At 38.3% G+C, this 18,308-nt stretch overlaps 1 protein-coding gene across 1 annotated transcript; it reads left to right on the top strand.

The window, feature by feature from the left end:
• The first annotated feature begins 256 nt into the window (after positions 1 to 256).
• LOC6560638 (CCAAT/enhancer-binding protein) lies at positions 257 to 2,028 on the top strand. Its single transcript, XM_001985731.2, has one exon. It carries the CDS (start codon positions 303 to 305, stop codon positions 1,722 to 1,724), a length of 1,422 nt encoding a protein of 473 aa, XP_001985767.1. The 5' UTR covers positions 257 to 302; the 3' UTR covers positions 1,725 to 2,028.
• The last annotated feature ends 16,280 nt before the right edge of the window (positions 2,029 to 18,308 follow it).

Raw genomic sequence — 18,308 nt, 5'->3', positions numbered from 1 at the left:
TGTAAAATATAAAAACAAAAGCTAATCATAAATTTCAACAATTCAAAATTATTTGAAAATTGAAAAACTAAACGAAAATTGTTTTCCAACAAACAAAATTATTGCAAACATTTCCAAAGAACAGTTTACCTCAAAAGCAAATAAGAAAATGCTTTAGCGAAGAAAAGGAATGCGACAAATTCAACACGAAAACGATTCGAGAAAATATATAATTATTATTAATAAAAATAACATAAAATAAATAACAAATAATCATAAACAAAAAAGGCATCAAAATTTTACCCTCATTCGCACAACTCAAAATGCTGAACATGGAATCGCCCCAGATGTATGCGGATGCGGTGCAAACGCTCGCTCAGCTCGACCTGAAGAAGCAGCAGCCGCCGCTGCCGCAGCAGGCAACAATTGGCCAAATAACGCTGACGGCGATGTCCACTGCACAACAGCAACAACAACAGCAGCAGCAGCAGCAGCAGCAACAACAGCAACAACAACAACAGCAGCAGCAACAGGTGACAACCGATGCGAATAATAATAATGCAAGTGTGCAGGATGCGGCACTGCTTGTCAAACAGCATGCCATGCAACAAATGCAGCAACTGAACAACAACAACAACAACAACAGCAGCAGCAATAACAACAGCAGCAACCTGTTGCAAAAACAAATGCTGCAACAGTACAGCACACAAACGGACCTCGACGAGCTGACCACACAGGAAATAACACTCGACTTGCAACATCTGATCGATGATCAGTTCAGGGATACGGAAACATTGGGCATCTTCAGCGATATGGTGACGAGTCCGGGTGGACTGTCTGCCACACTGCCACCGAGTGGCATGGTGAGTGCAGCGGCCAAAGTGTTGCAGCAGCAACAACAAAACCTGGCCAATGCACGCCAACAGCAGCAGCAGCAGCAGCAACAACAACAGCAACAGCAGCAGCAACACTCCTACGGCCGTGCCGCGCTCGCCTACATGCCACAAGCGGTGCACTCGAATGCCAACTACAACAATCACTCGAGCGACGAGAACAGTTCCGTGGGCAGCGATTCGAGCAGCACCATCAAAGAGGAGCCCATCGATCCCGACTATCGCCGCCACCTGCAGGAGTCGGTCAGCAGTCAGGCGGCAGCGGCGTTTATCAATAATACGACCAATGGACTGTATAATGCCTATCAGAGCAGCGGCAGCAACAACAATAGCAGCAGCAACAACAGCAACAACAGCAGCAGCAGCAACAACAATTCGACAAACTCAACACACGCAACACAATTCACCAATTTGACCACGGCCAATGTGCTGGCCCATCACAGTTTGCCGCATCTAACGGCTAACGCGCAACAGTTGCTCAAGCATCACAGCAAGTTGCAGCAGTCGCAGCAGCAGCAGCAACACGCACAGCAACAGCAGCAGCATCATCATCATCGCAAGCACAGCAACAAGCATGTGGACAAGGGGACCGAGGAGTATCGCAGGAGGCGAGAGCGCAATAATATTGCTGTGCGCAAGAGTCGCGAGAAGGCAAAGGTGCGCTCCAAGGAGGTGGAGGAGCGTGTGAAATCGCTGCTCAAAGAGAAGGACGCCCTCTTGCGTCAGCTGAGCGAAATGACCAATGAGCTTTCGCTGCACAAGCAAATTTATATGCAGCTAATGAATCATACGAATCCCGAAGTGAGTCGTGTCTGTCGGAGCTTTCTCAACACGAACGATCATGCGCTGTGATGAACGTGTGCGCGACGAGCATAGAGAGAGAGCCTGTAAATGTGTGCGTGTGTGTGTGAGTGAATGTGTGTGAGTGTCAGTGTGTGTGTGCGTCTGTGTGACTGATTCAATTAAAGTTGTGTGGGTAGCGTTTAAGTGAAAAAAGGAAAGGATGTTAGAAACAACTTGAAGCGCATCACATACATTATATACATATATACACACATATATATATATATATATATTAATATGTATATATATATAATCATCCAAAAAATCTGTATATAGACAGCAAATAGATGCGAGACTCGAGTTCTTCAACATGACTAGCATAAGTCATTAGTTGCTTACATTTCTAATTCTACTTCTACTTCTATTTCTACTTACATTTCTACTTCTAATTCATCTACTACTTTTACTACGACTTCTATTGCTGCCTGTGGCATTCCTTAATTTTGTACATTATCATTTTTGGCTGGGCGTTTCTTATAGTTTTTGTGTGTTGCTTCTTATTTGTTTGTACTTAATTTTAGTGAATTGTAAAATACTTTTGCACATTTTGATACAAATTATATAACATAGTATGCATAAGTTAAGCCAAAGAAAAAAAATGTTAAAATATTTATGTAAAAACTATACACTGTATATGTCTGTATATGTATGTATAAATAAAGCAAGCAGGAAAGAAAACATAAAATACAAATACAAAAAAAACAAAAAAACAAACACAAAAACCTATTTATGTAAATCTATTTAAATATACTAAGAAACAACAACAAACATCATCAACAACAACACTGGTGTGCAGCTCGCGCTATGCTTCTGATTGCCCCTGCCACGCCCCGCTTTAGTTGTCCCCCAACAACAACAATCACAACAACAAAAACAACAACAACAACATCAACCTTTTATTAGCAAATCTTTAGCTTTAAGCTTAACAATATATAAACAATTTCAACTGCTTTTTGTTTTTGCATTGCACAGGAATCGAGACAGAGAGAAAAACCCAAAATAATTAATTAATGAATTAATATTATATGTGTATAATTATTGTTACCTAGCAAATTTAATGAGAATGCATACAAATATACAAATACCAATACAAAAACAATGTAAAAACCACAACAAAAAAAAAAAAACAAAACAATATAAATGAATAAATAATATAATACAGAAGAGCAAGCATTATAAAATAATACAAGATAATTGCTTAGAAGCGTAGTAGATGAAAATGCTATTTATTTGTAAGGCAAACGCAATGTTCTCATTTTTAATTTATAAATTAAACGACAAAGAAACAAAACACACTGTAAAGCAAACATAAATAAATTTTAATAAAATTTGTATAGAAAAATCAATGATTTTCATTTTTATTTCAAATTTCAACTCATTTCTCAAGCTACGAAAGTAGTTTGAAAAAAATACATGATTTTAATATACCCTTGTAGACCATAGTAAAGTTATCAACATCTAAATTTCATTATAATTCTATAAAAATCGACCAGTTGTTCAAAAGAAAGCTGAGTTATATCATTAAAAACATATAGTATAAAGTTATTTTTGATATCTTGGTAAAGAAAAAAGTTTTTTATACAAGAACTCATCTTTCAATCGATCATTCCTATGGCAGCTTTATAATATAGTGGACCGATTCAAGTTTCATTAAGACCATTTTACAACTTTACCATTTCGTTGGGGCTAATGATACTGATCAAGAATATATATTATTCATGGTGTCGGAAACTATAGACCCTCTGCAATAATGATTTTGAATTATTTTACAACGAGGCAATATGTAAAATAAATTAAGGAAAATAATTGAAATTTGTATTAGAATCATAAAAAATGTGAAATTCTTTTCATTTTCTAAAACTGGAAACTTTTGATAATGAAAGTCGAAACATTTAAAAAATAAATATAGAGCATTGATAATATGATATATATAAAATTTTGTTCCCCAAAGTTGAGCGATCTATTTCGCATTTCAAGTTTACATGTGTGTAGTATATGCAACAAATGGGCCGTTGCAATTGGTTGAAGCCACTTTTGGCTGGCGACAGAGGCACAAAAGTGATGCCAAATGAAAGAATACAATTTCTAATTAAATGTCTGCCATATTTAGGTGGCAAGCACACAAAAGATGCAACTACGGGTTGGCTGCCTGTCCCTCTGTCTGCCTGTCTGCTGATCGGGACGGAACGATAGGCGACAGGGCAATCTATGGGCTCTGTGGCATGCGCGACAAGTTGCCCTCGACGCTGCACACGTGTGTCTGTTTGTGTGTGAGCACAGAACGGACCCCCAGACAATTGTTGACACAATTTGACAGTAAGACAAACCCGAAACGAAAAGCAAATTTATAAACGACAAGCAGCAAAATTAATGCAACTAAAAAGACAAATTAACGCACAGAGAAAGCCAAACAGCAGCAGCCACAACAGCAACATCAAGGGGCAACATCAGTGGCAACTGCATTGCCATTGCTACCACGGGGCAGATAATCACTTAAAAACTTTTTGGGCTAAGCCCTTTTCGGAGACCTCAGGCGGTCCACAAAAAACAACCAAAAATATAAAAAATAAACTACTACAACTTTCATTTGAGCTGCGTGCGTTCAATTTGTCTAGGCGCAACACTGACCCGCTCCACTACCACCCTTCCCCTGCCTCAGGTGCCGCTTTGGGTTCGCTCTTAAAGCGCTGCATTGTTGGCCACTTTGATTGATGACAGCTAATTGCAGCCTCCAAAAAGTGAAATTGTCAGTGTGGGTGTCTCTGCGTACCCCCCTCTCTCTCTCTCTCTCTTCGTCTGTCTATCTCTCTTGCCAAGTGCAACGGGAGCTGCTTGCCACAATTTGTTGGTGTACAATTTCAAATTGAAGCGCGACTTTGATAAGGGTTCTAAGCCGCTTACAAAAGGTGAAAGCGGCATTCGTGTCAAATCAACCAAAAAAAAAACATAATAAAAGAGTCCCTCAAGAGTCAAGTAACGATTGTTTTCTCGTTCGTATCTGCGTCTGGCAGCTCCCATCTGGTCGCATCCTGGTGCCAACAAATTGACGCACAATTACTGCCCAACTAAGCGCCAAGCGCCAAGCGCTCTCGCACCACGCGGCGTATGAGTTATGAGCGCCAAGTGATAAATTTGCAGCAAGCGCACATTTCACATTAATTCATTTTGCATCGTAAATATGCATATTTCTTCTTGTTTTCTATTTTCTTTTGGTTGTCATTTTCGGCTCTCGTTTTTAATTATGTGCTGTGTGCGGTGCAACAAGGGTGCACGAATTGGTTTGATGAGCGACACGAAATGATTGAAGATCACTCAGAGAATATGAAGTGATAAGTGAAAAGAATTTGTGAGATGCATAGCGAAAATAAAATATATTAAATTATTATGTATATACATAATTATTAATATTTAATGTTTTATGTAAAAATATATTTCATATTATATTGAATATGTTTTTGTAGGCGTCGTAAAATATGATTTATTAATATGTATCGATAATTGTGAGAAATTGTATTAAATGTTGACTTAAAAGTGCGAAAACTTATCAGTGACTTCCGGATTATTCTACATATATACATTCTTATCATAGATATTTTTGAGCCACGCAAAGAGTCAAAAACAGTTTAACGCTTTCAGTTTGAATTTCTCGTATCTAATCTTAATCTAAAATATCTAATCTTAAAATAAAATATAATTTAGAGAGTGAGTGTATAATGCCATCGGTTTCAATCCGAATTGGGCTACATATCGTAAGGAATAACGATGGGGCTAAGCTATATCGACTGACTAATAGACAACCTCAGCAGGGTTTTATTATATTTTTGATATTTATTATCTTTTTAATAAGTAGAACATTTCTTAGTCTACTGTTATTTCAGCTACTATTTCGATTTTACAAAATATACTTTACTTTCTGCTGGACTTAATCGCTTATGCATCAGTCAGATATTATATATACACATATTTGGTACTTATCAATGCTCCAGTTTCGGTTAAGAGCATCATGCATTGCATTTCAAGCAGTCATTTCATCCATCTTTCACACTTCAGTTTCAGTTTTAGTTTTTGACTGTTACACATTTTTATCATTGTTGCCTTCTTTTTATGCCTCAGCAACAACAATAAAAACTGTAACGGAAAAAGTGGGTTACTTCATTTTTATTTTCTTGCTTTTCAAGCCACCAATACCAATAGCAACAACAGTAACAACAACAACAATAACAACAATAACAACAACTAAAGCCAGCTTTACATCTATGCATCTATCGGTCTATCTTTTTTTTTAGCACAGATTGAGTAATAGTTTGTTGTTGTTGCTGGCACTGCTGCCGTTTGGCTTATATTTAAAGCCAAGTCTCTCTTGCACTTCTCCTCCCTCCTCCCCACTCTCTCAACTTGGCAGCAGCAGCAGCAGCGGCGCTGATCGTGTGGCCAACTGCTGCGGCAAGCGCGGTTTCACTTTCTATGCCGCTGACTTTTGCTATCTACCAACAGCAGCAGCAGCAGCTAGCAACAGGCAACAGGCAACAACAACAACAATAACAACAACAAACCATATTGGGGCCGTCAAGCATCCAGCAACAACAACTATTAACTAGCAAAGAGTGCTCTAGTCGAGTGCTCACGACTACAGCATACTCACCAAAGCAATTGATGAATGCGTATCTTTTCCTAAAGATTTGAATCCCAACGGCATTCAAAATATATCTAAATATATAAAATATATATTATATTTTAGTTATATTTAGTGCTCACAAAACAAAAAACAAAATTCACAATTTTTCTTAAAATAAAACTCTTTTTAGTAAAAGTATTTGCCGGCTGCAAAGTGTGTTATTTGTTTGAGAAGACTTCTTAATGTTGAAAAATTGAATTATTAAATTTAAATGTAGTATTTTAAAGTTAAAGAGCAATATTCACTGTCAAAATTTCTAACATTATCCAATGTAAAATTGTTGCATTGCCATTTTGTCATACCTTCAAAATTCGCATTTAAGAATTCGATATTTTAAGGTAGGATCGCGATTGCCTTAAAATACAATTCTAAATTTATTAATTTCATTTGTTTTTGTGTAATTTATTAAGAAATTAGAAATGAAATCTTAATAATTTTAAAATTTGTTTATTATTTATTGAGTTGTTTGCAGAAAAGTATTCATCGCCTGTCTTTTATATTTGAATTAGTTGATTTATTATTCATTTTGCAAAGACAAAAAAATAAAATAATTTAATATAATATAATATAATAAATATAAATTTAAATAAATATATTTTTGCTGTTTTATTTAAGCCAACGGAGAATGATAATAAAGTTCCGAAATGTGAAGAATGCTGGGCATATTCCAATGCGGCTAACAAGTCTCTCTCCTTTTCTTTTTATCATTTATTAATATACCCACTTTGGTGATTGGTATGAGCCCAGGGTATTAGAGACTTTAACGGCGTTGCTCTGTTCACCTCTTTTTGTTACTACTAGTGTTGTTGCTATTGTTGTTGTTGTTGTATCCAACAATGCTTTGACTATTTTCTTTTCGACGGCCCCTAAGAGTTGCTGCTGCTGCCGCTGCCGCTGCTGCTGCTGTTGCTGCGTCTCTGAGTGTGCATCTGAGTGTGGGCCTCTTATGTAATCGGCTAGCAGTTGTTTTTGTTGTTGTTGTTGCTTTAGTTGTAGTTGTAAAAGATGCCTTTTCTTTTGTTGTGCAGCTGATGACCAAGTTAAGATATTATGTTCGTTATGTTGCGCTTATTAACGTGGCCTACAAAAATTTTGTTTTGCTTGTTTTGTTTTTTTTTTTTTTTGATGTTGTTTAAACGATTTTTCCACCGTTATAAATCAAGCGTCAACGCAAAAATCAAGACATCTTTCCCCCCTCCTCCTTCCTCCTCCACCACCCGCTTACCCTTTGCCTTTCCCTTTCCCTTTCCATGCCCCTATGGGCGGAGTTACGCAATTTTGGCATCAAATGCAATCGCCTGGATTGAGTTTATTCGTGGCTCACTCAGGCGGCACAAATGTTAATAACAATAACAATCAGCAAACAGTAAACAGCAGCAGCAACTTAAATGTAGTTGTTAAAACAACAATAGCAAAACAACAACAACAACAACAATAACAATAACAAAATAAAAACAGCAAGCACAATTAAAAACATATAAATCTAGCCATAGATGCTATACGCGCACAACAATTATTTGTAAAGAAAGGGAAAAGCATTTGCAGCGAGTATCTTTCAGATACACAGCCTAAACTATCTATACAAATTTATGTCTTTATGTGCCACGAGGTGAGGTGCAAAAATCGAGTGTATTTTTTTTGTTTTTGTTTTTTTTTGTTTTTGACTTGTTCTCCAAAATAGTTTTTCGAAAGCAACACATTAATCTGCAACGACATTTTGAATACACTTTGATTTATTACAGCTTTTCTATTTATGTTGCAAGCAGCTTTTCGGATACGGACTACGATTGGAAATGGAAATTCAGATTTTAAATGTGAATTTTGTTAATTAATTAATACATTTATTATTTATGCTTGCATACATTTTTTGATTGATTCATATTTGTATTTAGTGCAAGCAAACTTCACAATGTAGCCCAAATACTCCCTTATTGGCAAGGGCATGCACACACACACACGCACACACAATTGTACATTTATGTGTGTGTGTGTGTAAAGAAAACTAAATCTAAACCACTCACCCAAAGACCCATTGGCCTACTTTTCTTACAGACCAACAACAAAAATATAGGAAATACTACAATAAAAACAAAAATATGCTAGAACATAATCTCAACGCCAACACACACAACAAGAGTGTGGCATGTGTGTGTCTATGTGTGTATCTGTGTGTGTGTGTGTGTGCCGCTAATCAACCAGAAATGCGTGTGTTTGTTTGTGTTTGTGTTGGTGCGGCAAAATTTACAGCGCGCCCTTTTAAAAACTTCTTTCAAAAAAAAAAAAACAAAAAAAAAAGAAAAAAGTCGCGCTGCTATTTTCATTTTTCAGCTGCGCGTTGGCGTCGCAGTCGCTGCTTTATCAATCTGCCCTGCGTACGGGGTATGGTGGGGATGGTGGGGGGAGCTGCGTGGGCAACTTATCTTAGGGCAAGACCCGACGCGCGTCGGAAAGAGATGGGCGTAGGGCCCAGGCCCGGGCCCGGGCCCGAGTTGGAACCCAGACACTTGTTGCAAGCAGGCAACAGCGCACAAACAACGAAAAAATTGACCCAATTTTCGAAGCAACAACAACAACAACAACAGCAACAAAAAAACATATTATTTTTTTACTGCACACACACACACACACGCACACACACACACATATGAAACACAAACAAACCTAAATATGCCCTAGCCATAAAGAAAAAAGCTCCCTTAAAGAACCGAAATTGAAATTGTTGTTAATTTTTGTTTGCTTTGCGGCATTGTTGAGTTGTTTGCAGTTGTTGCTGTTACAAGCTGCATGTGTAGAGCGGCGGGAGTGGGGTGTGGGGTTGGAGGGAGGGAGGGAGGGGGATTTCTCTTTGGTGCTGCAGCAGAATTCACTTTCAATTTGGGCGCATTGAAAGAAAGAAATGTCTGCAGCAAGCACAAGAATAATATCATAGAGTTTGCTTGACTTTGAGCTAAGTAGGTCAGCAGCTGTAAAATAGACGCATACATCTAAAACAAGAAGAAGCAGCAGCAGCAGCAGCAGCGGCAGCAGCAGCAACAATCAAACCAACAAAAATTTATTCTTTTTTTTTTGTATTTCTAGGGGAGAACTGCCAAACTAGCATGTGCATCTAGGGAATTGAATTGGGTTTCGAATTGATAATTATTGCCGAGCAGCTCCATGGGAATGGGTGTATTGAGTGTGTATGTGTGTGTGTGTGTGTGTCTGGATGCGTTCACTTGGTGTCTACCAGCAATCTTTGCTTGAGGCATTTCTGCTGTCTCTGCTGAACTCTTCAAAGGGCCAGACACTGGCTGTTAAGTAGGTCAGCAACAACCAACAGCCAACAGCCAACAGGCAACAGCTAACAGCATTCTCAGTGATCAGTGATCAAAAGTTTTCATTATCACATTAATGCAGTACAGCAAATGGAACAAACTCTTGACTTTGCTTTGCTCTACCATTGCAAAACTATATCTTTTACAGCTGTGCGGTACAGTTGCGTTCAGCTTTAATAATTAGAAGTTGCATTGAGAAAGATCTTTGAATCTTTGAAAGTTTGGAATTAATCTAGTTGTTAAACTATGACGGAAAATGAGTTCGACTTCAAATCATATTTGCAGATTTAAACTAGAAAAGTCTATTCACTTTTGGCAAACGGATGACTGAGAAAAGTTGAGAGCAGTCCTCAAGTTTATTCTCCTCTTTATAATTTGTGCATAAATCACGATCTCAAATCGTGTTTCCAGATTTAAACTGGAGGCAAAATTATTCTTAAAACTAAATTATGTTTTCATATCGAATCAGTTTTAGCAAAGTTGTGGCAGATATCATTATGAATACGATTTTATATCCTGCATCCCTGGCAGCTGCTGAAGGTCAAAGTTGAACAACAAACTGTCACCAATCGCATACGCTAGATAAGATTAATTATTATAAAATGCATAGACCAATTTGTTGCTATGCTTATAAAATATATTATAATTCGTCTAAAGATGCCAAAATCATTTAGTTTGCTACTCGCCACATTAAATTTGTTTAGTACATTTTCCCCATTTCGAGGCTGATAAATCTGAAAGTGCATTAAGCTCATTCAATCTAAACTAAATGGTTTAATGTGTTATATTATTAGATATATGTTGTGCCTGCCCACAAATCGAGATATTAGTTTGAACTGGCCAGCAGCAACCCACTTTGAAGCTAACACGTTTTACGTAACTGACCTAAGCTATCTGGCTACGTAAGCAGCCAGTTTAACGTGCGTTGCGCAACCCGCTAGCCGATTGTCTATTTAAGGCCCTGATAAACACTCTCCCAGCCGAATCCCATTCATGATTCTAATGCGTTGCCGTATGTGTATTATCAGTGAGTGTCTGTCAGTCTAATGTTGGCCCACTCATTGATCGAATACACAAACAAAAATTGACTCGATGCGCTCAGCGTTTCAATAGCATTTTCTATTTGTTTGCCTGGATACCCTCTATGCGACGAGCTTGCATGACTAGGTGGAAGCTTTTGTCACATGCTCTTAATAGTCGTTGATATATTTATATAGTTATTTGTATTTTATTTCTACTTTTATATAATCAAATTAATTTACTTTCAAAATAAACTCGTTTTATGTAAACATATTATTTATATAAAATTTTGTTGAAAAGTTTCCGAATTTTTATTAAATATGTCAAATTTTATTTGAACTGTTTTTATGTGATTTAATATTCTACTCAGAGAATATTTATTCTACAAGCTCGTTTAACTTATTTATTGCATTTTACATTTAATTTATTTATAAATTCTAAATGCTTTTTTTTGTTGTTTTGTCACAAATTTAAATGTTAACAGAACAAATTTTTATTATCCATTTCACAATAAATACATAAAAAGTTAGGGTATTCACGCGTCGACTTAGTCTCGAACAGTTTTTGTTATGTTTGTGGTCCGTCTTCCGCATTTTCGGGTCACATGCGTGTGTGGTTTTTGTCTTGTCCGCCTTTTGATTGGGTTGGGTGTGTTAGTTTCAGATTTGTGGTTGCATATATGCATGTGTGTTAGTGTCTGTGTGTGTGTGTGTGTGTGTGGTGTGTGTGTGTGTGTTTAGTAGTGACAATCGTGTGTCGATTACGCGGCCTTGAAAGTGAAAAGGTGTCGAGCGAGGAACTTTCGCTTTTCTGGCTTTTGTTTACATGTGTCTGTTTCACTCTATGTATATGTTATTAGGTGTGTGTGTTTGTGTGTGTGTGTGTGTGAGCTTTAAGACATTTTTGTAGCCGAGCTTAAATTGCAACTTTAAACAACAATCAAATGGCTCGCCAATTCTGGCACTTCTTGCAGTCTGACAGCCAAATCAAATGTCAGCCATCGCCCACATGGGTTGCGTGGCAGCTGCCACAATTTAAAGGAGACTCAAGATTTATTTGAGGATTGTTTCGAGTGTTGTCGCAGCTCATTTCCATGAGTTTAAAGTCAATGCGGCAAGTTGATTGTCGAAAAGCAGTTAAATGGCCAAACGGCTGGCAGCATTGGCAACCTCATTTCATAAGCAGTTGCAGCTAAACATTTTGTGGCAATTAAACAACTGGGCGGCCCATTATATAAGGCGGCACGTAAGCGCACATTTAATTGTTTTAACTATCCAGCTAAGTATTACATGCTTTGTTTTTGGTTCGCATTTTATTTTGTTTTTACTGTTTTGAGTTTAGTGCGTCTATTACAAAATATCTGAAAACCAAAAACTAAGCCATTTCATTAAGCTCCATTTTCCAAGCATACCAAAAAAAAAAAAAAAGAAAAAAAGATGAATAAATAATAAAGATACAGTTCCGTTAACGGTGCTTAATTATGCATAGGCAAAAATAAGAGTTGAAATTGTTATGCATCTCTCTAAGCAAAAGCCCATAAACAGTGCCAGCCAGGCGACAACAGTTACACAGATACATTTGTATCTTAATGCGCGTAGATACATATGTATATACATATATACATATGTATATAGATATAAATACGGATACGGGACAAAGACGGGCAACTGAGACCCACGTCAAATCATTTTTCGCGTAATCATAAACTGAAAAGCAACAACAACAACAATACACACACACACACACACACACACACAGTGTGCCAGTTACATACATGAACTACATTTCGGGAGATGCGCCAACCAGTTATAAACCGGAACTGGCGCGCATAACGGTACAACGAACAGCAAGGCAGCAGCGCCAACTCTTCAGATCTCTGCTATGCTCAACTCTCACTCTCACTCTTACTCTCCCTCTCTCCCTCTCTCTCTCACTCTGTCTCCATCTCTCTGTCGCTGTCTCTGTCGCTCTGACAGACACGCACAGCAAACAGTTGGCGCTGATTGTGTTGGCCTGGCTTTTGCTTTTGCATTATTCATCCGCATTGAGGCATTTTCAAAGTCTTCCTCTTGACCTTGGACTCAACACGGCAACAACAGCCAACAGCAACAGCAGCAGCAGCAACAGCAACAACAGCAACAACTGACGATAACTTGTCGCCGTCTTGGAAAGCAGCGCCAAAAGCGTGTGCCACAAAAGAAAGCCAAACCACTTTTACTTTCAAGCTCAGCCGGCAAAATGAGGCAATGTCAGCTCAGGCCTGGCCAACTGGCTTGGCCTGCTCTTGGCCCGTTGCCTACTGACTGCTATTGCTGCTTTTGCTGTTGCTGCTGCTGTTGCTGCTGCTGCTGCTGTTGCTGTTGCTGTTGCTGCTTTTGGCGCCAAAATGTGGTGGCACGGTTTAGACAGGGCATGATGCGGCAAAAATCATTTGGCTAAGAGACTTTCTTGTCTAGGTCAGCGCAAGTGACAAACATGCAAATCATGGCCAACATGCAATTAATCCAGTTGACAAAATTACACAGATATCAAATTGTTAAGAAAATAAGTCGCTTATATAAAGTCGTATATATATAAAAGTTGTCGTTACTTTATCTACGTATTTAGAGAGAAGTTTAATAAAGTATTTCCGAAACTATTTCTATATGTAAGTTAGCATATAAAAGAATTACTATTGAATAAATTATAGCAAATTAAACATAAAATATATAAATTATATTACATAAGTGTTGAATTTTCAAGCAGTCACTTTTAAGAAAATCAAATATTACTCATACGTGCCATAGACTAAATAATACTATTCAAAGTATCTATATCCACCTAATGAATACATCTTTATATACTTATAATTATGAAGACTTATAAGCATCTTAATCAATATCAAAGTAGTCTTTGAGATCATCAATTTTATTACATAAGCATTAGCTTATCTTTAAGTTAAATATCGTTTAGGATAGATTATTTAATGTCTTTTATTTTATAGTTTGATTCGTGGGGTTTTTAATATTTAACAAACTATTTCATCTACTAGTTTAAGGATTACAAACTATTTATCTATAAGTCTGATATTTCTCAACACACATACTCAAGACGATTATTTTTACATACTTCTCGCTTTCAAAAACAATAAGAAAATTTTAAATTTTGTATAGAAATTTGAAAGTAAAATAAGCAAGAATTTCTTAACAAATACCATAATAATCTTAAACATTCTCAGTTCATTTGCAGTCTTAATGTGCATACACATTATTTGAAAAGAAAAAAAATTATTTACTTTTGCCTGGGGGCGCCACAAAAAGGTGCAACTGCAACGCTGAAATGTGCAAAGTGCTGGAGTGGGCAATGGGAAAAATTGTAGAAAGGAAATTGAAAGAAAAATAAGGAGAAAAAAAAACCTGAACTCAAGTGTTGAAGTGTTGTCTTGAACAAACAAACGAACAAACAAACAAACAAACAAACAAACAAACACACAAACCAACAGAGGCGAGCGGCAAACAGGAAGAGCGAGGGGAGTGGGCGACAGGGAGACAGGGAGACAGGGAGACTGGAACTGGGACTTGAACTGGGCAACTGGGAGGCTGACTGAGAGGGGGGCAGTGGCTTGGCGCACACACTTGTAACTTCATGCTAACATGTTTTCCACAAAATTAAATGAAAAAAAAAAAAACAAGAGTGTATATTTATTTATTTATTAAACAGTGCGACAGCAACAACAACAAACACAAAATATATATATAACACACACACACACACACAGATAGACACTTTAGGCCACAGTCATCTGGCACAGCTAACACTTTATATGCATATGCATAAATATTATGAACCTACCTAAATTTACAGAAAGCGACAAGCAACAAGCAACAACAACAGCAACAACAACGGCAAATATATTTATAGTTTTAGTTGTCAGGCAGTTACATCATTTGTACCGTTATGCGTCTGACATTAATTTGCATGCGAAGAGTCAGCCACAAATTAATTTCATATTTTAATCATCAGTTGGCTGTGCGGCAGGTTGCTTTGTGGCTCTATCAGTCTCTCTCTCTCTCTCTCTCTCTCTCTCTCTGACCACCTAGGGGGGTCTACAGTCAAAGTTTTTTCGGCTAGTCACGCTGCCGTGGTTCTTGCGGCTTGCAAAATCTTTACTAAATATTTGCTCAATATTTTCCATTTCCTCACCAAGCGTCACTTTTCGTAGTCTGCCCCGAGAGCTGAGGCAGCAACAGCAGCAGCAGCAGCAGCGGCAGTTTTCCTTTCGCTTTCATTGACGCGTGAAGTGCCTCAGCATAGGGCAGGAATCGTATGCAGCACCAACAACAACAATAACAGCAACTTGCAACAACAACCAAACAAGCAACAATATCAAAAAGCAGCAACTTGATGAACAACATACTAATTAATGTTAGAATTTTAAGTACTCTTATTTAATAGATTATGCAACGCAACTCAATTGAAGTTTACAGTTCCAAAAGTAATTGATGAAACTACTTTTAAATAATATTTATTAGTTGCAAATGTTTTTTTTTAATCATACTTCAAGCAGCTGGCAATCATAATCAAATATGACATGCATATTTGAGTTTGCATTAATAATGCTAATAAAAATAATGGGCAAACATATGTCAAAGTTAATGTGATGAATGTTACAAGCGCAATGACAATTGTTGGATGCTCTTCATGAAGCGTATCAAAATGCTTAGTTAATGTGCATTACATTTTCGTGATTCTGATCGATATCGCCAGCCAGCCAGCCAGCCAGCCAGCCAGCCAGCCAGGCAGCCAGCCAGCCAGCGGCAGTAAGCGTCGTCTCTATAGACTCTATAGTTAATAGAGCTTTTGTTGCAGACATAATCAACGAAGCAGAAACACAAAATGCTCCTCTGACTGCCCCTCCCTCCACCACATCTCCTTGATTGTTATGTGCTGTTTTTTTGTTTCTTTGAGCCTCTTTGATTTTTGTCTTTTTCTATTATTTTTTCTTGGCTGGTCAATTAGAGTCCAAGAAAATGTGTGAGAGAGAGAGAGAGAAAACATAAGCAGCAGTCGAACTTCAATTTTTGAATTTTCCATAAATTTGTCAGGCACAGGGAGCGCCTGCATAATATCGAATGATCAGCGCACGATAATTGATAATGGAAATATGTGTGGCATGTGTGTGAGCAGCTGAGTGTATGCCATATGAGCACTCGACTCGATTATTTCGGGTATAAGCGAGTGTGTGTGTGTGTGTGTGAGTAAACTGCATAAGAAACCGAATCAGGCAGCGGCCGACCAGGCACGAAGCCCAGCAAGAAAATCAAGCAAACCAAATCGACAACAACAACCAACAACAACCAACAACAACCAGCAACAGCAACAGCAAACCATAATAATATTAATTCCAGTGTGTGCTTCCACGTTCGCTTGTAGTTGTGTGAGAAACTGGGTCAGCGTGTCGTTTGTGCTTACACACACACACACACACTAACACTAACACACACACAGACGAGAGCACAACAAATATATGCACACATGTAAGTTGCTGCTGCTGCCGCTGCCGCTGCTGCTGCTGCTGCTGTTGTTGTTGCTGTTGCTGTTTCTGCCGGCGCGCGATAGAAAGTGAAAACGAAGCAACAATAACAACAACAACAGCAAAAGCAGCTACAACGACAGCGACTACGACAACAAAATGGCTATGAGACTATGACGAATGTACGGCAAGAAAAATCACATAATCGCCGTCGACAGCAGCAGCAGCAGCAGCAAAAGCACCAACAGCAACAGCAGCAACGCTGCTGGCGACAATAGCAGCAACAGCAGGCAGCAGGCAGCAGACGGCTGAAAGAGCGGCAACTGAATTATAATTTAGGGAAAATTATGCACGCAGGCACTGTAAATATAAATAAATAAATGAATGATAATAAAAAAATCAAGGCACAATTTAAGCACACGTCGATTTTTTTCTTTTTGGGCAACAACAATTTCTAAAAAAAATTCACAACGTTTTGGGCCCTTTTGAAAAATTAAGTACTCATAAGTTAAAATTGTTTTTTAAAATATACATTTAATAGGGAGTTAATGTGACGAGAGTTGGTAGATAGTTGAGCGATCTTAAGTAGTAGAATGAGTCCATGCAGAAGATAATGTAGCATATAGTTAGGAGATGATTTTGAAGGCAGATTATAACATATTTTCAAAGATAGCTTGAACAACAGTTGGGCGTTATTAATAAACATTAAAAAAAAAACAAACTTTGCCAGGAATTATATAATTAATAAAACAGCAACAGATACTCTCTCTAACTCTTAGGGTATTTAATGATTGAGATTCGCTCCTCACATAACTAACAATAATCCAAACAAAGAAGCTACATGGGGCGTTCCTTGAAGAAGATTCCTATGTATATAACTAATACGCCATGATAGCCAATTGCATAATATTTCTACCAGGGGGTAAAACCAAAAAACAAATAAAATCGTTTTCAATGTGAAAATTGGCGCACGTTTATCGATTTGAGAGACAATTGCATTTTGAGATGCTCATCAATTGATGATGCCCGACAATATATAAATAAATGTGTCAACAATTGAGGCTAACAAAGAGACCCCCGTTTAACGAGATGCAGCGATAGCAAAATATAAATAAAGCCAGCCCCAGGCTACAAAACGTGATCAGGCAATTACGAGTTGGCAGCATTTGAAAGGCGCCTGAAAAAAAAAACAAAAACACACAAAGAAAAAAACAAATGAAACAAATTCAATGGGGGTAACAAATAGCAAAAGAAGGCTCCAAGGCGCTCTTCAGCATCCCAGTGTGAACCGAACCGGTTCAAGGAGCAGCCACACCCAAAACAAGAAAGCGCGTTTAGCAGATTTACAAGCGCCGATTAGCTGTGCAATGTGTGTGTGTGTGCGAGTGTGTGTGCGAGTGTGTGTGGGCAGAACGGCTGCCAGAGAAGCAGCTCTAAGCCAATATAGTGCTGGACTTGCCGTAAAGCTGCTAAAATCAACGAAGCGCTGCAAAAAAAAAGAGAAAAATAAAAAAAAAAACTGCGATTACGAAAGCCAAACGAAGATACTCCAAGCCAAGCCAAGCCAAGCCAAGCCAGGCCAGGCCAAGACAAGCAAAGCCAAGTCGAGCCAGGCAGAGCCGAGCCGAGTCAAGCTAAGCCAAGTTGGGGCTGCCATCAAGTCACTAAGTCAGTCAGTCAGTCAGTCAGTCAGTCAGTCAGTCAGTCAGTCAGTCAGCCAGTCAGTCAGTCAGTCAGTCGGCATATCTACCATCCCCTCCCTCCCCCTAGTTGCTCACTGGTGGCTGCAACGACACACATACTATTTACTAGTAGCTGAGTTTTGTTTTGTTTAGCGCGCTGGGCCTGGTTATATCATCAGCGGTGCTCTTACGTGCCAGCCAAATGGTCAGCAGCGGGGCTGGAGCGACCGACTTAGGAGACCGCGTGCGCGTTTTATGCATTTTCAAAGCGGGACACCAGCAACAGCAACAACAACAACAGCAGCAACAGCAACAGCAGCAAAAGCAGCAGCAGCGCTAAATGCTCGACTGGCCAACTGGTTGGCTATTTGGCTATCTGGCTTGGCTATT

Source organism: Drosophila grimshawi, unplaced genomic scaffold, assembly GCF_018153295.1.
Source record: "Drosophila grimshawi isolate 15287-2541.00 unplaced genomic scaffold, ASM1815329v1 contig_1367, whole genome shotgun sequence".
NCBI lineage: Eukaryota > Metazoa > Arthropoda > Insecta > Diptera > Drosophilidae > Drosophila > Drosophila grimshawi.
The sequence above is the reverse complement of the archived record's forward strand: the minus strand, read 5'-3'. Positions and strand labels throughout refer to the sequence as shown.